This window comes from Girardinichthys multiradiatus, chromosome 20 (assembly GCF_021462225.1).
Source record: "Girardinichthys multiradiatus isolate DD_20200921_A chromosome 20, DD_fGirMul_XY1, whole genome shotgun sequence".
Classification (NCBI taxonomy): domain Eukaryota; kingdom Metazoa; phylum Chordata; class Actinopteri; order Cyprinodontiformes; family Goodeidae; genus Girardinichthys; species Girardinichthys multiradiatus.
In genome coordinates, this window is record NC_061812.1 from 16,825,289 (window position 1) to 16,850,792 (window position 25,504).

The following is a 25,504-nucleotide window of genomic DNA, read 5'->3' on the forward strand; positions in this document are numbered from 1 at the left end:
GCTCCAAAATCTCCTGATTGACCCTGCCCTTGATAAAACACAGTGGACCAACACCAGCAGCTGACACGGCACCCCAGACCATCACTGACTGTGGGTACTTGACACTGGACTTCTGGCATTTTGGCATTTCCTTCTCCCCAGTCTTCCTCCAGACTCTGGCACCTTGATTTCCGAATGACATGCAGAATTTGCTTTCATCCGAAAAAAGTACTTTGGACCACTGAGCAACAGTCCAGTGCTGCTTCTCTGTAGCCCAGGACTTGGGAATGCGGCACCTGTAGCCCATTTCCTGCACACGCCTGTGCACGGTGGCTCTGGATGTTTCTACTCCAGACTCAGTCCACTGCTTCCGCAGGTCCCCCAAGGTCTGGAATCGGCCCTTCTCCACAATCTTCCTCAGGGTCCGGTCACCTCTTCTCATTGTGCAGCGTTTTCTGCCACACTTTTTCCTTCCCACAGACTTCCCACTGAGGTGCCTTGATACAGCACTCTGGGAACAGCCTATTCGTTCAGAAATTTCTTTCTGTGTCTTACCCTCTTGCTTGAGGGTGTCAATAGTGGCCTTCTGGACAGCAGTCAGGTCGGCAGTCTTACCCATGATTGGGGTTTTGAGTGATGAACCAGGCTGGAAGTTTTAAAGGCCTCAGGAATCTTTTGCAGGTGTTTAGAGTTAACTCGTTGATTCAGATGATTAGGTTCATAGCTCGTTTAGAGACCCTTTTAATGATATGCTAATTTTGTGAGATAGGAATTTTGGGTTTTCATGAGCTGTATGCCCAAATCATCCGTATTAAGACAATGAAAGACCTGAAATATTTCAGTTAGTGTGCAATGAATCTAAAATATATGAATGTTAAATTTTCATCATGACATTATGGAAAATAATGAACTTTATCACAATATGCTAATTTTTTGAGAAGGACCTGTATTTGTTTTTGCAGTAATTGCCTCTTTTTTTCTTTTTCGACAGCAGTGGTTTGTCCAGTCTTTTTCATATTGTTGAATCATGAACACTAATATTAACTGATGCATTTGAGGTCTGTAATGATAAATATACTGTTTGGGGTTCTTTGTGACCTCCTGGATGAGCCAATGATATGCTCTTGGAATAATTTTGATAGGCTGCTTACTCCTGGGAAGCTTCACCACTGTTCCATGTGTTTTTCCTCAGAATGGCCTTGTAACCCTTTCCAGACTGATAGATGACAGATTTTCTTGACTCTTTTAGATAAGGGCATGAAGTTTTGCTTTTTGAGATCTTTTAGCCTACTTCATGTTGTCAGACAGATTCTGCTTAAACAGTTCTTTGATTTTCACAGATGTGGCAGTGATTAGGCTTGGGTGTGGCTGATATAAATAAACAAATAATTCAGTATTAGCTCAGAAAATTGATGACTTAAGAGGCGCCACTACTTTTTGATATGGGGGCAGGTTGGTATGGATAGATTCTTTTCTCAATAAATACAATCATCATTTGAAAACTGCTTTCTGTATTTACTCAGGCTATCTTTGTCTGATAATTAAATTTGTTTCATTATCTGAAACATTTAATTGTGGCAAAAATAAAAGCAAATGTCTGTAAGGGGGCAAATATCTTTTCACAGCAATGTATGAAAACATTAAAATATGAGAATTACTGCTGCATCACAGTGTTGTCCAATAAAGTAGAGGAGACGTACTCTCAATTGTGGGCTGTAATACAGATTCTGTATCTGCTTTCTATACAGGACAAAGCATTGGTTTGTTTTAGTTAAATTTCAATATTTTTGACCTATAAACCCTGACTGGATTGGTTTTCATCCTTTTCCAGCTGCAACCAGCAGCAGCAGCTGGAATTGGAGCAACTGCACACTGACTTTGAACATCTCAGAAGTCAGGAATATCAGAAGAGCCGGCAGCTGGAGGAACTGACGTGAGTCTGTCTTTACTGTCCTGGCCATCTTTCAGACACCTTGCCATATGGATTCCTGGAGGCAAGCTGCCTCTTTAGATTCCCATCTTCCTGTTTTTTTCTTTTCAATTTGTCTTCAATTTTCTCTGTTTATTACCCACTCAGTCTGCAGCCCCATCAGTCTTTTTACAGTACATGATTCTCTAACCCGCCTGCACCCTTTTCGACAGTGTTCTTTCATTGTATCTGTCTTCTTGTCCAACCCATTTTGCATCTCCATTAGAATGTCTGTTAATAGGGTAGCAGCTGGCTGTTAAGGGCCCCTTTCTACACTGACCTTTGCAGCATATTGCATCAGATGGCAGATGGGCAACACCCCCATGAGAGTAGCAGCTGGTCTACGCTCCCTTTGTTCTCCACTCATGAATTATTCTGATCTGAATGAGGTAATCATTTCGGTAAAGACAAGTTGAGATTTCAAATTTTCTGTCTGGCTTCTTTCTGTCCGTCTATAGATTTCTCTGCGAACGGCATGAACAGTCAAAGCAGGACCTCAAAGGGCTGGAGGAGACTGTTGTGAGTCATTATTTACTGTCACAATTTAATCGACTCCCTCAGGAGCTGCCATTTCAATAAATAATCCACTAAACAGCTAATTTACTAATTTCCTCCTTCTGTAGGCCCGGGAACTCTACACCCTGCACAACCTCCGCAAGCTCTTTGTTCAAGACCTCACAGCGCGAGTTAGAAAAGTAAGACAAACAAGACTGAATAATCTTATAAATCCCGACACTTAACCATTTTCAAAAACAGCATTTTCTGTAACACAGTTCTGACAGATCTCCTTTTTTATTTTTTCAGAGTACAGAGATTGAACCTGATGATACAGGGGGATTTATTACCCAAAAACAAAAGATTTCCTTTCTTGAAAACAACTTGGAGCAGCTTAGTAAGGTTCACAAACAGGTAACACAAGCAAGAGATATGAGAAAACACAAAACATTTTATTCAAGAAAGTGACATGCATTTGGATTCAGCACCTTTTCCTCTGATATCTCTAAATAACCTTCAGTGCAATCATATGTGCTCAAAAGTCACCTAATTAGTAAAAAGAGTCAACCTGCATGTATTTTTATCTCTGTATAAACAGTTCTCTCGCAAAGGCTTCAGGGGGTGTGGAGAACAATCATCACGAAGACAGAGGAACACAGCAGATAGGTCAAGAATAAGGCTGTGGAGATGTTCAAAGCAAGATTAGGTTATAAAATAATATCCCAATCTTTGAACACCTCTGAGAGCTCAGACCAGCACATAACTCATGTCAGGCAGTTTCTCTCTTTTTTTCAATTTGAAATCCCTTTTTTTCAGTTTCAAAAAAGTTTTTCGGACAAACTTTATGGCCCCAATTTAGCTTCATGCCCAACTACATACCTGGACCCTGATGAAGGCCTTAAGCTGAAACACACTGATCTGCAAATAAAGTTGTTCCCTATAATTTCAAGTTTTGCTAGAATCTTCACCTCACAACTGCAAACCTGCCAAACGTTTACCATCTATCTAAACCAACAGGAGATCATTAGTATGAAGGGCAACCAAAACGTCCATTATAACTTTTGAGGATCTGTAGAGATCCACAGCTCAGGTGGGAGCATCCATTGCAGGGAAAATGCCCTCCACAAATCTGATCTTTATGGAAGAGGCAGGAAGAAAGACATTGTTGAAACTCATAAGAAGTTGCTTTTGTGGAACATGTGGAAAAGCTGTTCTGGTCAAATGAGGCAAAACGTTTCTTTTTAGCCTACATGCAAAATGCTACATGTGGAGGAAAACTAACTGTACATCACCCTAGTACACTACCCCTACTGCAAAACACGGTGGTGGCAGCATCATGCTGTGAGGAGGGTTTTGTTCAGCAGGGACAGAGAAGCTTGTAAGAGTTGATGGGAAAATGGTACTAAATATTCAGCAAGCACTATAAGGGAAAGTTTAAATCAAAGCATATTCCTTTGTTAGAATGTCCTAGTCAAACTTTGGACCTTAATCTGATTGGGTTTATAGACACTATTCAATCAATCTTGTCAGTCACTTAAATAGTTGAGTTTGTGGTTGTAGTTTAATATACTCTACACTGTGTTTTACCTATTATGTATGATTGTTACTCTATTGTCATTTTGGTAAATTGTTAAATTTTGCTTACTTGTGGGTAAAAGCATCATTACACCATCAATCTTTTGAGCAAACTGTATAATAATTTATTCTTGAAAACAGAGCAACATGAGGTGGTAAACATTATAGATTTTAGGAAAAAGAAGCTGCAGCATAAATTTAGATTTAAAAAGCACAAATTCTTTAATTTTCAAACAAGTGAACATTTTTATTATCTGTGTTTGTGATCAAATACAAGACAAATAGACCTCAGCACATGCACTCACTTCACATCTTTAATATTCCTAAATGGACCATGGCAGAACACTAAGTGGTGATGTGCTAAACGTTTTGCAGACTGGCAGAATATTGTGAAACAGGCAGATTGGTATTATCTGCACTGCAGCAGTTTGTCAGGCTGAAAACCAATCCAGAGGATGCTGCTGGGGGTCTCAATCCCATCTGCTACCTGCTGGTACGGTGCGGATGGAAAAATGCTATGGTCGTAAATCAGCAAGCTCCCCAAGGAACATGATAAGACTTTCAAAGAAAGTATGGGACATTGGTATATTTAATCATCCATCTGTCCATCTAGCTGATCTTTCTTAGCTTATCCCCTACCTCCTGTGGGAATTTTTGCTCTCTGTTCCTCTTTTGTTTTCTTTCAAAGTGATTCACCTCCAAACAATAAACTCCTGCAGTGAGCCTAAGGTCAATTAATTGACTTTGTGAATGCATTGCCTGTTGAATAAATTCGCCTGCATGTAAAACCCTCAGTTCAGAATCTCTGCAGGATATACATTAGGTTGCATGATGACGTTCTGGCACAATCACTGCTTTTAGTTAGCAGTTGTCACTGCTTAAAGGGTTCGGTCATTAGCTTTCCAACAGGAAACTTGCTTAAAGCAGCAGTTTAGGTCAACTCAAAGTCAAACATATTTCAATCAACAAACTTTTTAGTTGGATTGTTTTAGTATAGTAAAGTACTAAGCAGAATTAAAGAATAGGGAAGACTAATGGGTTATGTACAATATAAACAAGTCGATTAAAGATGATTGGAAATCATGACCAAAAGAGTGATGCAACATTACCATGCAATGTTTATGTTGAGAACCAAGGATTATCTTGAAGAATCTGGAAACGGAGTTAAGTTAGTCTTGGAATCAACTTAGGCAATAATCAGTACACCTTTAGACAACCATTCACAATGCAAGATCAAATAATATTCAAAGAAATATTATTAAGGAAGTGGTAAAATATTCAAGGAAATATTTTGGAAAAGAGCCAAATCTTTCTGGGGAAACTGGGCTTAATGGTGTGTACTTAGTTATCAAGTTTAGTAAAATAATGTTTAGGGAACTATTATTTACAAGACTGAAAACTAACAACCTTTCTGGGTAAATATTCCTTAGCAGGCAAGCACGTGTTCTAAGCTGTTAGCAGTGAAAGCTAACAAAAGAAGCTGATAGCTTAGCACCACAATCAAACACATACCTTTAAAATACCGCGGACGGCGCGTTATGATCAATCTTCTGTGTTTAAAATCACCCTTTTAATAAAGTTTGTCTTAACTTTAAAACCATACAAACAGAACACAAAACTGAGCACGTGTGCTGAGCAGATAGCCTGCTGGCACTAAGATAGCAGAGTTTCACACAAACAAAACCAAACTTCGGAAAATGAAAACGTTCAGATCATTTTACCCTAAATTTCTCTGCGCAAACCCTAACCTCATTTGAAACGTGTTGAGGAGGAGTTGTCTGGGCGACGACGACGTTTGAAGAAAGCTCTGTGAACATAGTGTTAGCTTCCAGCTAACCTCCGGAGCAGTGACTGGGCGGCCACTCTGTCGGGCTGACCAAACTGCACGTTACCACGGTGATGCGGCTCTTGTTGCCCTCCTCTCAGACTGGGAAAACCGCTCCACCCGGCTTCGTAGAGACAGCGTCTCTACTGGGGACTTCTCTGGAACACAGTTTGCATCTGCAGGCCTCAGAGAGAAGGCCAAGCCAGGCTTAATACCTTAATTTCCCCTTTTTATGAATGAATACCGGATACACAAACAGTGGTTCATTCATACTTAACTCGTGCATATGATCGTGTAATCTTATGACGCTCTCGGATCCAGTTGAAGAGTATATGTCTGTTTGCCAGCAAAGACACATTAGCGCGCTGTGCCTCCCCTGTCCCGGTGATCACCGTTGTGGAAGAGGCAGGATGTAGTAAGAGCAGTACTTTTATTTGGACAGTGATGTCACAGGAAGTCCACAGTTACCCCGTTTCCTGGCTGTGCTGGAAGTAGGTTAATGCAATTTATTTTGAAAGTTCTAGGAAAGTCTGTACTGGCCTTTCACATTGTAACCATGGCTGTGGTCCCAACATTATTATACTGTTTTATAAAGGATTTGTTGAAGCTAAAATAGGGCCTTTAAAAGACATTTATATACCAAAAGAAACCAGTTATACTTTGAAATTACAAATAATGAATCAGTTAAAAAGAAAATACCAACCTCAGCTTCTTGTTAGCAAGCAATGGAGCTTAGAATTTCTTTTTTTTGGTTTGTTTTTCTATACTGAATAACTAAATAACTTTCCTTCCCATAATGTCAGAGCAGTGTTTGTAAAGTTAGTAGCAACTTATCAATAAATACAGTACTCTTCAGAATTATTGGCTTCCTTTGGTAAAAAGTTGTAAAAATTAGGATTTTACAAAATGCTTACCACACAAAATGGTTAGTAAAGTGGTGCCACTTACTGATACATTTAACAAGGATTAGACACTATCTACTCTCCAACCAGTTGTTTGAGAGACATGCCAGTAGAAAGCTTTTCTTGACCTACCTTTGCAAACCTAAATAAGCTTAGTTTACTTACCTTGACTGGGAATTTGACTGAAACCACGTGTTTTGGTAAGAGGAGACAAAGGTTAAACTTTCAGCAATGAACAATCCAAGACAAAGGATAAATGTGTGAAAGCAAATCATGCCAACTGTTAGGTATGGTGAGGGATCTGTGATTCTGTGGGCCTGTTTCTCTTCCAATGCCCCTTGGAATCTTTAAAATACAAAGAGTTTAAATAGTTTTGCATGATAATGATCTGAAGTAGATAGTCAAATCAACGGAAAGCTAGTTCAGCAGACACAAAAACATCATTATTCCATGACAATCCCATCTTCAGTCCTAATTCCTATAGAAAACAAAACCTGTAGGGTGACCTGAAGGTTTGAAAGTACAAGAGCGCGTAACCTGGAGAGATTGTGCAAAGAGGAACAGTCTAAGACCCGACTCTGTATGCTTTACCTTGTAAAAATATTACAGAAGACGAGGAAATGCTGTCCAATTGGTAAAATGGGGTTGTATAGAACATATACATTTCAAAGGTGGCTATAAGTGTGGCACCTGTAATGTTGCTAAAATAAATTTTTTCATTAACTCAGAAAATATCACTTGAGTTAAAAATAAAAATATTGCAGTTAAATAATTAAAATCCTGCTTAAATCTTTAGATTTAAAGTCTTGTTGAACAGGAATAGAGCTTAGGAAGGTTGATTGAGCATTTTTCAAACCAGTACGTTGTCATCGAAGCCATATTTGTTGGATGTGTTTTACGCCTTCAAGTTTTCTCAGTTTAAAGGTCAACTCAACTCCATTGTCAACAATACTTCACAGAGAAACACTGAAACCCAAGAGTATCAATGCTGACATTGTCTGTCTGAGTTGTCTTAATTTTTCAACGTGGGTTACAGCTGGTACGTGACAATGCAGATCTTCGCTGTGAGCTTCCAAAACTGGAGAAACGTCTTCGCTCTACAGCTGAGCGAGTTAAGGCACTGGAGGGAGCACTGAAGGAGGCGAAGGAGGGTGCCATAAAGGACCGTCAGCGCTACCAGGAGGAGGTGGAACGAATCAAAGATGTGATGAGGCGCAATCCTTTCCGCCGCCACCATGCTGCACAGATAGGTAACCTGAACACCTCGCTCACATGCATGAAATGACCCAGACTTTTGAATGTTTTCTTGCTAACCTTTTCTAACCTTGCACTCCAAATTGCATACAGGTTTTTGGGATGCTGAATCTCAGTAAATGTGCCTATAACCAGTGACATCTTAATTATAACTATGCCCAATATTGATACCCTCTAGTTATAGTTATTTTCATTAAAATCATATTAATGCGTAAATACGCTTGCAGTAGATATACCGTTATATATTTAGAATTCAGAATTTGCTGCATTTAAACCTTCATCTTTGGATCATCATTTAGTGTGTAAATATTTAGTATATTCACAAAACAGCTTAAGATCCTGTAGGGTGGCATCCCTTAAAGGACTCTCTGTCACCCTCCTTTGGGGACTGTGCCCTTCAGGTGAAGAATCACTGAGCTAGAAATTAAATCACACTGCTGCATCTAATAATTCTGTGAACATGTCATTGGACATAATTCTGCATTGTCATTTACAAGATAACAATATTATAATATGATATAATATGATAATGATTAGTCCCATTCATCAAAGTTATTGCTCAATTTAGCTTTAGGCAGTGATCATATTTATTTCTAACCTTTTTAAATTTATTCTCAGTCATGTCATGAAAGTGTCATCGATCATGAGTCTTTAGGGCAGATGCGTATTAGAGCAATAGGAGAACTACTAATCAATTTGTAAACATCTTCACAGATTACTGCCTATAAGGAAAAAAAATTAATAAGGATTGTAGTTAGAAAAGACTAGGTAGAAAATCTTTATTGCAATTCTTTCTCTAATGGGGACAAATCTGAACTTCTTTGTTAAAAACATTTTAACTGCTGTTTTTCTGATGGACTGGCGACCTGTCCAGGGCGTACCCTGCCTCTCGTCCTGACTGCTGGAAATAGGCACCAGCTCCCCCGTTACCCACTATGGAATAAGCGGTATAGAAGATGAATAAATGAATGAATGAATGAATGTTGTTTTTCTCTTTAAGCCAAACACCTTCAGTTGTGAAAAAATGCTTGAAAGTTTTTATTTAATTTTTCATATTTACTCTGATCACATTGTCTTCTTTGTTTTTAAATGAAATTTCACACACTGTGGGAAGCCTAAAGATTTGTTAAAGCTCAGATTTCAGTCAAATGTATTTCTTTAGCTAGGAATTTAACAGGGAGAGGAAATCTATCCACACTAGACCTCTCTCTCTCTCTCTCTCTCTCTCTCTCTCTCTCTCTCTATATATATATATATATATATATATATATATATATGTTTGTTTCCTTATATATATTCCTGCTTTCCCTTTGTCCTTAACATTTCATCTCCCTCTTTTCTGATACTCCCCCGCCTTTCGATGGCACTGTGAGAGGGATCGCTAACCCTGCTGCAACCATCCCTTTTATGTTCCTGCTGTGCCTTCCTGACATACAACATTCCCAGTATGCTTTACCTCCACTCATTTGTCATCTCTTTCCGTCCTTTACTAGATCACAATTTTTTGCATGAGCATGGTGCAGCACTTTGTGCTGATGGTGGCTTTAAAACCAATCTTGCTTTGTAGTCATTAAACAGGAGTACCTTGAAAACAAATTTTGCAGAAGGAGATAGGTTATGAGATGTTGATGTTTACCAAATTGAACAACAGTGCTGTACTGTTTAAGTTTTATAGGTTGCATGGTGATGTGGCAATAATTGAAAAGCAGTTTAGGCTTGAAGAGGTTTAGCACTTTCGTAGAATATTCCCCCATGTCAGGATTTGCACTGTATGCATTTAAAGAGAAAAGCAAATGCTTGGAATAGGAGTATAATTTATTTTAATCACCAGGTCCCATTATGATTGGTTTAGCTGAAGATAATTGCAGTGAAATAATAAGAGACTCATATGCCTCAGCTATGAGAAAACAATATATTGATTTATGTGAGTGGTTTCAAAATAATGGTTTTCATTACAGGGTTATGCCAAGGCAATAAAGAATATCTGAGAAGGTCTAAATGAACATATTCACAGCTTTCCAGATGCATTGAAATTTTAAAGAAAGACTAAATTTGTCTTTGGGTTTTCTGGCTAAATATTGCAATCCATGCATCAGTCCTCTGTTATTGCTTGCAGCCAAGCCCGTGCGACCTGGCCACTACCCGCTCTGTGCCCCCATCAACCACTTCTTCATCCGTGGCTGCAGCGGAAACCCCGTTGCCTTCTGCAATGCCGGTTTCCAGAATAAAAACAACCAATCAGCAGCTTCCATTGATGCTCCCCCAGCACATGACACCGAAGTCAGATTACCTGGGGACAACTGCAACCAGAACAGCCCCGCAGAACGCCTCGACCCACAAAGTGACAACAACAGCGTCGCTCAAAACAACTTGTGAGTAAGCGCTCTTCACATTTCATACATATTGGGTTTGAAGATCAGAAATCATGACTTGCGCTATGTTTTTTGTGTTTAAAAACAAAAAATCCCAGTACAAGCTTCTCTCAGCATTTTTAACCACTTTCGTGAACTCTGGCATGGTGGTTTCAACCTACAATTTTAACACAATATTTCACTTTGTGAAGCCTACATACTTATAGTAGTAAAGTTGCCATGACTACCTTTTAGTGATAAATGTAGTACAGTTCAAGACTCGGTGGATGAACAAACAACAAACACTGAGGTAACACTATTTTACACACTTTAAAAGCAAATAATTATCTTTATTTATCTTTTAAGTAGCAGTTAAACATTGGATGTAATGCTAGTGAAGGGTAAATACCTCCATACTGAAAAGTGAATGAGATGTAGACACACATCAAAGCAATCTGATTTGAATCATTGTTAGGAGAGTTGAGGGGAAAATTTGACTTTTACTGCAGTGGGGTACAGTAGAGCTCCTTGAATAACCTTAGATTGGAGAAACAGATGGACAATTCCTGCAGAAGGAGGTTTAAGCTGTTTGCTCAACCTTTACATTGCTGCCACTGTTGTCTTAAAATCTAATTGCAGAATGTGTTGATTTGCTAACACTACAGGGTGATGCTTGCTTCGCTATTTCTCCACTTTATAGATTTGGAGCTTTTTTGTATAAATTTTTGACAGCTATGTTGTAATGGAGTGCTTATGTGACTGACTACCAACAGAAGATCACTCATAATCACAGTCCTAAAAAAAAGGTATTCGCCCCCTTACAGATTTCTGCTGTTTTTGCTTTTTTTGTTCCAAATAAATGATGCAGAAAAAAAGTTTGATCTGCAACATCTAAGTTTATCAAAAAAGTGAAAAACAAAAGAAATCTGTAAGAGTGCAAACAAGTTTTTACACCACTGTATTTTGGTTTGATCAGTGGTCATAATCGCTCCTATGTCAATGTCAACTTTCTCAGATTTGGATTAGAACCACAATAACAAATTGTATAATATAAAAGTAAATCCATTGAATTAATTGTTTATTTCTCGCGGTTGGTAAGTACTGAGAGAATTAAACCAAACAACAAACAATACACAATGGTATCATTGATTAAATGGTAATGCTACCAAAGCTTTTCAAATGCATGTAGTTCTCAGATGCCACACAAAGAAAAATCTACTCCTATAATAGCTCCAACAATTTAATAGCATACCTGTGTGATGCTGTAATTTTCTTGCATCTTAATAATAATTGCTTTGGATTCTGAAAGACCAGAGCTGTTTGCATCAAGCAGATAACTAAGAAATGATAATGTTTGCTGTAAGCAGGTGGTAATTTTGGAGCAGGAGGAGAAAAAGGGGGAAAAGTGATCTATTGCGCTCCTACAGTGATAATTGATCCTTTTTCATTATGTCTACCTCACATTTTTGCAAAAATTCACTGTAATCAGAGAATTGCCTAAACTATGTTAAAGATTGTTGCTTTTTATATTGAGATTGAAATCTGTATGACTGTGGAAAGTTCCAACATATAGTTTTTTACATGAGTTTAACAAACAAAACTTAAATAAATTAACCAGTCCTCAGTTTCTTGTTGCACTGAGGGTTAGGATTGATAATCTGACAAAAGACCACAAATCAATACAGCACATATTTGTAAGGATTAGTAGAATGTATCAATTTTAAAATCTGGTATATTTTAACTTTGGTCTTTACTTGTTGGAATGAATCTTTCCATTGTCAATATGCAGCAGTATAATAAAAACATTTAACTCACTTATTTAATTTAGACATCTTTCTGAGCATGATTCTGCCCTGATATAGTCAGCTATTGGTTTGGAGTTCTCTGTGAGGAAAAATGTTTGTCTCTATCTCTTTGATCACGTCTGCACCTCCTGTATTTGTGGTTGTTGTGTCAGCTGCAATCTGACGCAACAATAGGTGGAAATTGCTCACAGCTGCTGGACTTGATGGGCATGATTTAGTAGAATCTGCACAATGGACCCACTGTAGAAAACAAAGCAGATGCAGCTGCAAAACATGCAAAAGATTTTGCAAAATAAATTGTTTATATATTTCATCACTTTTTTCTTTGCAACACTTATTTTACAATGCAACGGTTTATACAGTTTATGAAGTTTGTTTGAAATACTATGAAAGTTTTTAGATTGTAGTTTCTTTTTTTATGAGGGCAGAAATTCACTTTGGAACCAGTAGCCATTAGTTCAACTTTCCATTGAGGACGTCTCCCTGATTCTTTACGTTGTAGTTGCTCACATACAGTAGCTCTCTGCTGCCATTAGGTGTTGACTCCAGAAATTACTAATTAGTTCTTCGAAAGTTATGATCAGTTTTATTATGTTATTTAATTTAAGTTCTAAAATATAAATAAAATGATTTTGTGTTTGACATTTGTGTTAAGTGTTTGACATAAGTCACTTATTTTTCTTTTTTTAGGCTTCCAGCTGAAGCAGTAAGCAAAGCAGTGAAGTCTTCAGAAATGCTTGATTCAGAAAACGGTGAGCCTCCTACAAGTGAATTCTGCTAAAACAATGAGTAATGTTATAGCCCTGATCAGCAGGGGGTAAATTCACTTAGGATTATGAGTGTAATTTCCTGACCACCTCATGCCAGCCATTACGTTCAGATGTTTTATGAACTCTTACAAAATGCAGGTAGTTAAAATGTTAACAGTAACTGCCCTGCTGCTGTCGTTTCATCCAGTTTGTATTTTAACTTGATGTGATGAGAGATTTGTAGGTTTTCATATACAGGTCAGCAATCATAATGTTTCTACATTCTTACAAGATGCAGACTGTCATGTTTCAAGATTTAGCCAGAGAATGTGCAGCCGACTGTGAGATTCTCCTGCTGCCTGAAGATTTTGTCCATCTTCATCTTTCTGTTTGTGTATGTGTGTTATCAGCGGCAGACTCTGGAGGAGACAGATTAGGCTTGCAGTGTCATTACTCAGAGAAGCTGTAAGACAAGCTGGAGGCCCAAGTCAGCCTCTGACCCAGTGATGACAGTTGTTTGAGTTGTGCAGTAACATCACACCACTTTGATTCACAGGGAATATCAATAAAAGTCACAAACAGCGTTAGAATCAATTCATCAACATGCTGCAAGTATTTATGCCCTTCATAGAACATGATCGCTGGTCTGCAGAGAACCCTTTAAGAATCTAATCAGCCTGGATTTAGTTTGTGCTGTCTGGAAGCAGCTGTGTGTTTTAATTTTTACATTTTTTTTATTATCAAATAGTTTGTATTATGTTTGATTTATTTATAAGGTCAAGCCTCTACGGCTGCAGTCCATCGTTCCTGTCTATTAATTTCCACTCTAGTACTTCAGTGTGATGAATTTCAATAAGAGATAGTGCTCTGACAGCAGAAGATTTTTAGTACCTGTGACAGTGCTTCTGTTTTGTATTTTTTCCACTGAATATAAAAACCAGTGAATCGTGAGGTCTTATCAAACTGCTCTCCAATTAAATTAACTTCCCTTTGTCCGTGTCAGGGAATAGACGCCCAGTCTTTCAGCAGCCTTAGCAACAGTCAAAGCTCTTGATTGCGTCCAGTTGTCAATATGTTGTTTCATACAGCCAAGGGAAGGTTTTTTGGAATTAGTTCTGGTCAGAAAAGTTTAGTGGGAGATAATGCCTCCGAGGAGTTCTGTAATAAACTAGTTGCCAGCATTGGGAGGCACCTGTAAAATGAAGTCAGCTCTACAGACTGCACAGATAACAAATATGATCAGGGGAAAAAGCCCCATTTTCAATGTTAAGCACTGCAGTAATTGTCTACCAGTAATGGCAGCTTTGAAGAAGGATGTGCTTTTAATGAACATTTTAATTACGCTCTGCAGATGAGAGCTTTTGAAACCTGTGTGGTTTCTGGTATTTGCTGTATGAGCAGAAATACTGGCAGCAGTGACTCTCTTTTTATTCAGATAGGTGTAGTGAAAAAAATATATGAAAAAAAAGCAGGAATCAAGTTAACATTCATTTTTATGTGCTCTGTGCTCCAGCTTGTATTTGCTTTTTGGCCTGGTTCAGACATTAAAAGACTTCTTGGTTAGACCCACATTAACATGGGGTCTGTTTTACAGCAGAGTCCATTTTGCAGCTTTTTATGCAGAAAAGGATTCTCATTTCATTTATATTCATAGACTCTGTCCTGAACTTTCACTCTATTCCTTTTTATAATTTGCTTGCCATCTTGACAAAAGACTTAAATTATGTAGAATATTTAAAAATGTTACTCCTACTCTTTTTCTTTAGTTTTTCTGTATTATGTATTATTAGTTTATAAACACAATATTGAGTGTCACAGTTTGTAAAGTGAAAGCATTACAAAAAGTGGTGGATGATGATTATTATATTTTACAGTTTTTCCTTTTTCAGCTGTGTTTGATTGTTCTATTCACATTCATTAGAACTGAAAAATATGTAAAATGTTGTGAATGAAAATAGTAATTTGCCTCCAAATGAAAATGTATCTGAGGCCTCCACTGTAAATTGGGTTTTCATGTTGCTGAAATGCTCCATGTAGCTGCTTGTTCCAAAGCTGGTAATCTTCAGTGGGTTTGAGATGTAATCTTTAAACCCATGTGTGTCATTTGTAAACCCACTTCCTCCAAGTCATAACACCACCAACCCCTTCACTGTGCAGCTGTCGGTGTCCTTATGCACTGTTTCTGTCCACAGGAAACACCACAGATATCAATGACAACAGGTAAGACCTTAGCAGACCTAGTTTGCCTTCGTGCTCTGATGCATTAAGGACATGCAACTAACAGCTCTGAATTGCCTTTCTTACTGCTGTGTCTCCCTGCTCCATTGCTGCCCCCTTGTTGGGGACACTGCTACTGCTGCTGCTGCAACGCCCTGTGATCCCGGTGTGTGTGCATGTGTTTATTTGTGTGGCTGTTAGCATGTGTCTGAATGTGAATTCTGTGTCCAGAATGGATGTCTGCGACAACCAGGACGCAGCCACAATCTACAAGCTGCAGAATGAGGCTTCAGCCAGCTAAGGTAAGAATTTAGAAAATGTGCTGTCAAAACAGTGCACAAATCATGGCTCAAGAATTATTAAGAATAAGTGAGACATTCAGCACAAGTTTTTTTCAATCTTTAATGTCAAATCTTGTATATCTCATGTTTGCAAACTACAGCTGGAGAAAATTGCAGGACTATTGTTTTTTCATTTGAGTACTTAATGTAATGTTTCTCTGCAAACTTAACTCTGCAAAATGCAGCCTGCATGGCAAAATAGGCTCTTGGGAATAAATTAAAACTGTATGCCGATAATTAAACATCACCCAGAAATGTAGACTGGAACTAAGCTGGAATGTTGTTCCTTTATCTGTAATTGCACTTTCAGATTGCCAGCTCTTAAGTTAATGGTGACAATGTAAAATAGTGTCAAGAAATTAAATATTGGGTTGGATCTGTCCCTGTTTTATGAACAATAACGTTGCCTTTGGAGGATCCAGATGGATTTCTGGCAGCTGCCTTTGAGATACTTTGCCAAAAAAAAAAAAAAAAAACATTTGTAAGAAAACAGATTTCATGAGCAATTTTTTAAATTGCTTCTAAATAAAGGTCAAGTTATACATAAATATTGCACAAGGAAAGTTACATGAGTGACAATTACATTATCTCTTGTTCCTATTTTTTTCAATCCTGGTACCAACCTGCAGAATTATATGCACAGCCAGTCCAACATTGTGTGGGGCCAAAAGCAGAATTGGATGTGGGGCCCCACTTCCTGGCAAATTACCTCCTTTTAGAGGTCATCTGTCTTTTTTTTGCTTGCATGTTGTGCATGTAACACCTCTAGATTCATGGCTTACTAGTAAGCCAACAATTAAACTGAAGATATCTCTGAAGTTCTGTGGTTATAGAGTGGGACGCAGATGCAGACAGGAGCATTGGATGAACATAATTTATTAAATGAGGAAAGGAAACTCCCAAAAAACAAGGAGAGCAGAATGAGGAACATGACTGAGTCACAGGCATGTAGTCGGGGGGTGAAACAGTTGAGGAGCAACAGTTGAACTTAAACACTGGACGAACAGAGAAATAAGATAGAAGGCATGTGTTAATAATAAGGCGGATATGTGGATCAGCTGGGGCAGAAGGAATGTGGTGAAACTGAGAAGGGAGACTAATTACCATGAACCGGGCTCAGCTGGGACAAAATTAAATAATAAATCAAGGGAAAAGGTAAACAGAGATGTAAAAGAATAAATACTAATAGTACAAAGAGAATGAACTAAGAAACCAAGCACATAGGAATAATTAATATGGCAAGAATATAGAACATAATGAACAACAGGAAAATGATGAAAACAAACCCAAATAGTTAAAAAAGGATTAGAGTGAATGTTTCAGCGCAGATGAAATATATTTCATCTGGGAGAGAGGAAGTAATCTAATTAGTTGTGCTGACAAGCACACGTGGAAACTCGTCATTTAAGTGTAACTGCTTAATGATTATTTAGCAGTTACACTGTGCAATAAATGTGACTCCAGACCAGAGACAAATAACAGAAATTAATAAATTCCTGAGCTGGGATTGTAACTGTTCACATGCTATAGATACCAAACTCTAAAGGTTAATAATAGAGTCGATCTTAATAAATATGACTAGAAATTTTAAATTTTGAACTCTATATTCTTTGTGAGAAATCAGGCACTCAATGGGGGGGCTGCAGGCCTTGGAGCCCTTAGCAGCAGCTTAGTTCACTTGTGATGTGGTCGCAGACTCTAGTCCTCGAGGGTCAGAATCCTGCAAATTTTAGATGTGTTTCCAGTTGTCCCCACCTGAAACAAATATTTAGGACACTAGCAAGACTTCTTAGATTTTCACTACAAGTTGATGAGGTAATTCAGCCATTCCAAGTGCATTGGACCAAGGATGTACAGGGGTTAGACAATGAAACTGAAACACTTGTCATTTAGTGTGGGAGGTTTCATGGCTAAATTGGACCAGCCTGGTAGCCAGTCTTCATTGATTGCACATTGCACCAGTAAGAGCAGAGTGTGAAGGTTCAATTAGCAGGGTAAGAGCACAGTTTTGCTAAAAATATTGAAATGCACACAACATTATGGGTGACATACCAGAGTTCAAAAGAGGACAAATTGTTTGTGCACGTCTTGCTGGCGCATCTGTGACCAAGACAGCAAGTCTTTGTGATGTATCAAGGGCCACGGTATCCATGGTAATGTCAGCATACCACCAAGAAGGACGAACCACATCCAACAGGATTAACTGTGGACGCAAGAGGAAGCTGTCTGAAAGGGATGTTCAGGTGCTAACCTGGATTGTATCCAAAAAACATAAAACCACAGCTGCCCAAATCACGGCAGAATTAAATGTGCACCTCAACTCTCCTGTTTCCACCAGAACTGTCCGTCGGGAGCTCCACACGGTCAATATACACGGCCGGGCTGCTATAGCCAAACCTTTGGTCACTCATGCCAATGCCAAACGTCGGTTTCAATGGTGCAAGGAGCGCAAATCTTGGGCTGTGGACAATGTGAAACATGTATTGTTCTCTGATGAGTCCACCTTTACTGTTTTCCCCACATCCTGGAGAGTTACGGTGTGGAGAAGCCCCAAAGAAGCGTACCACCCAGACTGTTGCATGCCCAGAGTGAAGCATGGGGGTGGATCAGTGATGGTTTGGGCTGCCATATCATGGCATTCCCTTGGCCCAATACTTGTGCTAGATGGGCGCGTCACTGCCAAGGACTACCAAACCATTCTTGAGGACCATGTGCATCCAATGCTTCAAACATTGTATCCTGAAGGCCGTGCCGTGTATCAGGATGACAATGCACCAATACACACAGCAAGACTGGTGAAAGATTGGTTTGATGAACATTAAAGTGAAGTTGAACATCTCCCATGGCCTGCACAGTCACCAGATCTAAATATTATTGAGCCACTTTGGGATGTTTTGGAGGAGCGAGTCAGGAAACGTTTTCCTCCACCAGTATCACGTAGTGACCTGGCCACTATCCTGCAAGAAGAATGGCTTAAAATCCCTCTGACCACTGTGCAGGACTTGTATATGTCATTCCCAAGACCAATTGACGCTGTATTGGCCGCAAAAGGAGGCCCTACACCATACTAATAAATTATTGTGGTCTAAAACCAGGTGTTTCAGTTTCATTGTCCAACCCCTGTATCTCCAAGTTGTAGGACAGGCCTTTGATCACTGGATTTTAATGCTATTAAGGTCCAACAGAACTTAACACAATGGACAAATCCTGCACAAAGGATGTCTTGCTAATTACCTAATTGTTTGACTCAGCTGTGCTGAAGCAAAGATGCATCTAAAGGTTGCAGGACATTGACCCTCAAAGAGTTCGACACCTGTTCTTTAAGTAGTTCACATTCCCCGTTTTTGAGAGTTTACCTGGTTGAAAATGATCAGTCAATTGATAAAGCTTGATTTGTGGATCAGAGTCATGTTTAAAAGATTTTGCTTAATGAGTGTAAGGAAGTACCACTTAGTGTGCCTAAAAGTTATCCAAACCTTTATTGCTTTAAAACTGTCAACTTAAAACTTATGCTGCACAGGCTAAATATGTCCATAGACTTACGTTTAGCAGTTTCCAGACGTAACCGTCTTCCAGTGAAGATACCAGACATAAACTGACACACTCCTTCTGGCAATGTTAGCATGACTCACAGGCAGCTGTCTCCTCTTTTCTACCATGTTTTTCTCTTTGTGTGTTTTTATAATACATTTGACTGTCACTCTTACACTCTGTTTCTATGTATGGTGTTGTCTTTCTGCAGGCAGGCGAATGTTTCTGAGACCTCCACTGTAAATCTGCATGCTGATGATCACTGTTGTCCCAGACTCCTCTCTATGCCCCGTTCCCACCTGCTGTTAACAGTCCTCTTTGTGTCAACTTCCCAGCCTCAGCCTGTTCTTCTCTAGTTATTTCATCTTTCCGTGTGTGGGTAACAGTTTTGCAAGCAGTGCATCTCTAACATTCGCCCGCCTACACCTGCAGCTGCACCCAGTACCCATCACTTGAAATGAAACAGACCAAAAATAGAGGTAGGGAGAGAGAATCTGCATTGCAGTTTGTTACCACCAGGGTGCGCTCATGTCTGACATAAGGGGCAATGGAAGAAAAATTAAATTTTAACCCCCATAGTTATTATCATCTTAATAAGATTATGGATCACACTAATACACAGCTATCTAAAAATATAGAAGGTAAAATGTGACATGAAAACAGTCTGAACCCTGTGCTCAATTTAATAATATTTATTATTTTTACTGCATGTGTATTTTTGATTAAATAGCTCTTGTAAGGTGAGATTTTGTTTAAAACATTTCAGTTTTATTAAGAGTACAGGAGATCTTGTGTTGGAATCTGTAAATGGTTAACAGAAAAACTCTGAAACTTAAAATACTCTGCAGGTTTTCACTAGTGTTTCACCTGCTCAGTGTTTCCCTAAGTCAGAAGCTGACAATTTGAATTTGGGGGATGAAAACAAATTCTTGGTGTTTGTTGCAAAAATGGGGACCACTGCTCTACTCCCCCACCCCCATTGCTTCACCTTTTGAAAGGCAAAGCATTTGTTAGAATGGAACCACTTTGTTTTTTTATTTTCTCTTACATACATTTTTGAAGAGAGGAAAAAATGTCACACATAATATATTTCTAATTTTGCTTTAAATGGATCCCATGAATCATATTTTCATCTTTATGTTTTGTAATAATTTAGTTCCAGAACTCCAATAGAGTTTATTTTTTATTTGAAACCTATCTGGCAGCTGATCAGCTGTTATCAATATTTGATGATCCTAAGTGTCCCCAACTGATTTTAAATAATAGCTATCAGGGCCAAGAATTTTATTTCCATTATGTCCATCATTCCTGTCATCTACCATTTTAAAAAGCTAATGCTGAGATAAACTGTCATCAGATGAATGCTTGAGGCTGGATCTTCTTTTTCGCAGCCTGTAGAAAGTGATTAGTCAGTTAAAAACTTAAAACAGAAAGATTTGGGTATCTGAATCCCATTTACTGCCAGTGATTCTGAAACTATTTGATTTGCTTTACTTTTTCTTTTCTTTAATACAAACTCTTTCTGATTTATTTAACTTTGAAAAGTGTGCTGATGTGGGCTTACAACAAAAAACAGAATAAAATTAAAGACAAGAAAATAATGTAAGCCTCATATCCAGACCAGTGAAGTTTGAGCTCTTGGCTTATTGCTTTCATGCATATTTACCTCATTCTCTGAAACAACACTGTGACATAGAGAACATCCATTAATGAGAACACATAACAAGTCCCTTTTTAAATATACCTTCATTTGTGGGTGTTTGAGGTCCATCCCTAAGGACACAGTTTAGTTTTAACATGCTAAAAATGTATGCAACTATTGCAGTTCAGATTACTTAGATATCAAGGTTGATAAAAACAAATAAAGTAGACAAACCTGCTGTAGTGCTTGACAAAGATTCTTCATATCTGATCTTTTTACAAATAAATGTATTTTTACAACACAGTATGTAATGCCACAATGCCATGGCTTGCAAAACAATGTATAACCTTTTAAACATCTTCACATTTGTTCATGTTACATTTTCTTTGGATTTTGTTTGATAGACCGACACCAATTAGTGTGTATGTAAAGCAGAAAATGTTTTTTAATATGTTTGCTCATTAAAATCTGAAAAGTGTGGCAGGTTTGTTTAACCCCATTTACTCTGTTGCCCCTAAATACCACCCAGTGCAGACTGTTGCATTTAGAGGTCATCTACTTAGTAACTAGTTTACCTGTGTGTGATTTAATCTCAATTTAAAAACTATAACACTCAGGGATAAAGTTTTAGAGAAGTTTACTGCAGAGTTAGGTTTTAAAATATCCCAAGTATCCCAAGCTTTAAATACCTCTCAGACCTCAGCTCAGTTCACTGGAAAATGGGCATAAAGTGGTAGTTTTATACTTATTCTGTGTTTATTCTATGTTTGTAATGGGTGTATCTGGAGGACAACAATGGAAAAAAACTATTGTCTTGTGTTTCTATCCTCTGTGATGATACTTTACTTTTGTCATAATGTGCTAATGTTGCTTCAGTCCACCACAGACCTAGAAACCTACTAAAACATTGCTGTCTACCTAAACTGACAACCTTGGCACAGAAAACCATAATCAGAAGCAATCAAAAGCCCCATGGTAACTCTGGAGGAGCTGCAGAGATCCACAGCTCTGGTGGGAGAATCTCGCTATTAGACAAGCAATCTGCATTTTAGAATGACAAAAAGAATTGCCTTTTTTGAATAAAAAAAAACTTGCTAAATTGTGATTGCAGTTTGCCCAAATCATAAAACAAACTTGTGGAAGAAAGTGCTTTGGTCACATTAGACCACAAATCACCCTTTTATCCTAACTGTAGTAAGAAGTGGTTATACAAAATCAAGGAATGAATGCAAATGCACACCACACTTTTCAGATTTTCACCACCTAATGATTTTGAAGCATATGCATTATTCTCTGTGTGTAGTTGTGGCAAATTGTGAAAAAGATCAAGGGTATGGATACTTTCTCGAGGTACTGCAAACATTTTTATATTTTAAATGTTGAAAACCTAATTTTCATCGCATCTTTATTCTCTTCTTTGAGAAAAAGTAGAACCAGTAACAGTGGTTTAAATATTTATTCACTCTTTGTGGTTTACCTCATTCCCACTTTCTCATGAAGCGGAACCGTAGACCTGAAAAAGAAGTAGACAGTCCAACAATTGTTTAAAATAAAAGCATTCCGATATTTTGTGGTTGATATTTATTCATCATTTTCTGAAGTAAAACTAAACAAGCAGAAGTAAAGAAATAAACACTGATTGTTTTAAAGGACTCATTGTGTAGTTGTTAATATACCTACAACGTGTATATTATGCCCAAAAAAAATGCTTGCAAATGATTGTTTGTTAAAATTTTAAATATAATTTCATCAGAGCATGGCAAAGTAAAAGAAAATGTAGCAACTATTTTTATACTCAGATAATAAGTTACAAATATAGATTATTTATCATTTGCTCTATATTAAATATATTTTTTGCTTCCTGTTTATTCGTTATTTATATGGGTTGTTGAATGGTAAATATTGGTGTTTTGTTGATGTGTAAATATATTTTTCCAAGCATTTAATTCACTGTAATGATGAGAAAACCTTGTATTTTCACCAGTTATTAAATGCATGTGTGAAAGTGTAATTGCAACATGATTTTATTAAGGTAACAACTAATGCTGCTCAGACTTAAACTAAAAGTGTTATCTTTTAAAGGGGATCTAAACTACAGCCTATATAGGCTGAGTTGAACGTATGATAGAAGGGTTACTGTAAGTTATCAGGAGATGTCAGAGTCCTGTCTTAGTCACTGACACTTACTGAGAGATACAACATCTCATTTCGGCGACTTTTCTGACCTTTGAGAATGCAGATAAGTTTTGAGATTTGTGTTGGGTGCAGTCAGAGATATCTGAGCAGATTAAGCAACAGACCCAATGTCTCATAACACACTGATGGACACCCACTACAAATGTTTCACCCTGTCATACTCTCTCTGTCAACGTCCTGATCTAACAGTCACGATCAGAGTCCAAGGACTTTACTATAGGAGTGTCTGAGCATGTGTGTGTGTTCTCTAAAAAAAACATTATCTGAACTTTGGTTTTCTGTGATCCACACCAATACCCACACAGAATAAGTATCAAAATTACAGGGGGAACAATACCAGCAACCACATACAGTATACAGTCCCTTGATAAATTAATCACACCTTGATTTTGTTAAATGATCTCAAATAAAATGTCACACTTTAATGTATTTTATTGGAATTTTCTGTGATAGGCCAACACAAAATAGCACATATTTGTGAAGTGGAAGGGGAAGGACACGTTTGTTTTTTTTTTTGCACAAATCTGCCCTTTAGGAAGGAGTTGCAAGGAGAAAGCCATAAGTAGTCTCCTTTAGAGTTACCACAAACCATGCAGGGGACACAGCAAACATGTAGATCACCATGAACACACCCCACCCACTGTAAAACAAGGTGGTGGCAGCATCATGCTGTGGGAATGCTTATCTTCATAAGGGACAGGAAACCTGGTCAGAGTTGATGGGAATATAGATTGAGCTAAACACTAATGTTTTATGTCATTTTTACCATTCAAAAGTCTTCTGACGCTTTCTTTACTGTTCTGATTCAGTAAACTGTCAGCGTTTACATTTAAATCAGTTGAGTTCTGCTTAGAAGAAACATATAGTGAAAATGAGCTAAAAGCGTCATTGGTAGATGGAATGTCCTTTATTTGATGTCTTCTCTACAATGTTTTTCTTCATCCTCAAGGAAAACAGCTTCAAAAATTCCTCCAGCCAGCCGGCTACTAAATGATTTTGGTACTTGTTGATCCAACATTCTGAGTTTATAGAACACAGTCCAAATGTTCTTGCTCACATGGCTCTGTTATATATTGTATATTTTCTCTTAGGCCAGTGGGGGGTTAATTAATTTTCTGGGAGTTGTAAACTTCAGACTGGGTCAGAATTGCACCTGCTCCAGCAGGATGACATACTGGCAAATATACAATAAAATTAGTTTAGATCAAAGCATAATCAAGTGTTAGAATGGCCCAGTGAAAGTCTAGATCTAAATTCATCTGAGAATATTTGGCAAGACTTGAAAACCGATGTTCACTGATGCTCTTCATCCAATCGACTGAGCTTGTGTATGAATGAATAAATTTATTTTTTCTAGATAAACTGTTAGAAACATATCCTGAAAGAGTTATAGCTGCAATTCCAGTGAAAGCTGGTTCTATAAAGTAGATTTTTCAGATTTTTAGCAGTAAAACAAAATAAAATAAAAACCATGTATTATTTTCACAATTACAAACATAAAATATATTGAAGCTGTTGGTTGTGGTGTAATGTGACAAATGTGGAAGTTCAACATAAGGAAAAAATTTATAAAGAAATGTGGGCTTAATAAAAAGTATGTTTAATACCTGCTGTATATACCCTGACTATTATCATTGGAATATTTATGTACATTTGCAATTTTTATGTTTTTATTATAAAAATATTACTTGTTGCAGATCCACTCTTTCAACAACTAAAACTAAACAGAAATTATTTATTTATTTGTTTACTTTGGAACTTCTTCATCACCTTTTATGGATTATGAAGCTATTTTTTGCTAAGGGTCAAAAAAGTCAATAAACTTCAAGTTGAGTGTGTTTGAATAATGGACAAAAACAATGTAACGGTTCTCCTGACATATTTTATAAATACCTGTTATGTTCCCTGTTTCTTTTTTTCACAATCTGGAACTAATCTGACAACATAAACTTTGTGTGACACTATATTCCCAATGTGCACAAGACCTGCAGGAAAAAGGTTAGGGGAGAAAATGTCTGTCTGTTTCTACAGTTGTGTGTTGCTTTGTTTGTTTGTGGCTTAGTGCATGGAATACTTTTTTCTGTAGCTGCAGAGAATCTTCTTTGTTACCTCATGGAAACTCATTTCAATAAATATGATCCTGTTGCCATAAACTCACTTTCTCCTTGAATTATTTGAAGTCCCTTTAGGTACACCAAAATACCTTGACAGCCTTGGAAAAAGTATTTCTTATTACACAGAATGGCCCTTTCGCCCTGTAGAATCCAGATTCAGAAAATGTATTATTTTACCTAAAGATACGACATTTGTTTAACAGATGATATTTCAAGCTATTGAAATACCTTGTAGGATACAAAGAAAATCAGCACAACCCACATGTCACTTACAAACGCCAATGTTAAAGGTCAAAGTACAGGACAGGACAGGTCAGGCGAGGCTGAAGGTAGCTGGGACCAACTGAGGAGTGTAGAGCCAGCATCATATGGAGCACATCTGGTAGTTCTGCCTTGGTGAGACAAAATCTAACCAATTTGTGAAGCACAAATTTGAGAAAAACAACTGGCTGGCTATTAAAACAAATCTTTAAATATTGGACAGTACCCAACATTCCCACCTCCCTTTGCTAAACCTTCTACTTAACCTGCTGCAGACATAATTTTATATATTTTTATT

The 25,504-nt window shown here is 37.8% G+C and overlaps 1 protein-coding gene across 3 annotated transcripts in view; it reads left to right on the plus strand.

Annotated features, from left to right (window-relative positions):
- Nucleotides 1–24,988, plus strand: part of kif5ab (kinesin family member 5A, b) — a 113,823-nt gene extending 88,835 nt beyond the window's left edge. The window contains exons 20-29 of one of the 3 annotated variants that reach the window (XM_047348164.1): nt 1,811–1,912; nt 2,407–2,467; nt 2,572–2,643; nt 2,753–2,857; nt 7,782–7,995; nt 10,116–10,371; nt 12,846–12,907; nt 15,097–15,124; nt 15,323–15,423; nt 19,205–24,988. In XM_047348164.1, coding sequence (XP_047204120.1) covers nt 1,811–1,912; nt 2,407–2,467; nt 2,572–2,643; nt 2,753–2,857; nt 7,782–7,995; nt 10,116–10,371; nt 12,846–12,907; nt 15,097–15,124; nt 15,323–15,422 — 1,000 coding nt within the window. In that variant the 3' untranslated portion in view covers nt 15,423; nt 19,205–24,988. The remainder of the gene's footprint in view (nt 1–1,810; nt 1,913–2,406; nt 2,468–2,571; nt 2,644–2,752; nt 2,858–7,781; nt 7,996–10,115; nt 10,372–12,845; nt 12,908–15,096; nt 15,125–15,322; nt 15,424–19,204) is intronic. The other 2 variants (XM_047348165.1, XM_047348166.1) reach the window with 2 other exon arrangements.
- Nucleotides 24,989–25,504: the final 516 nt, after the last annotated feature.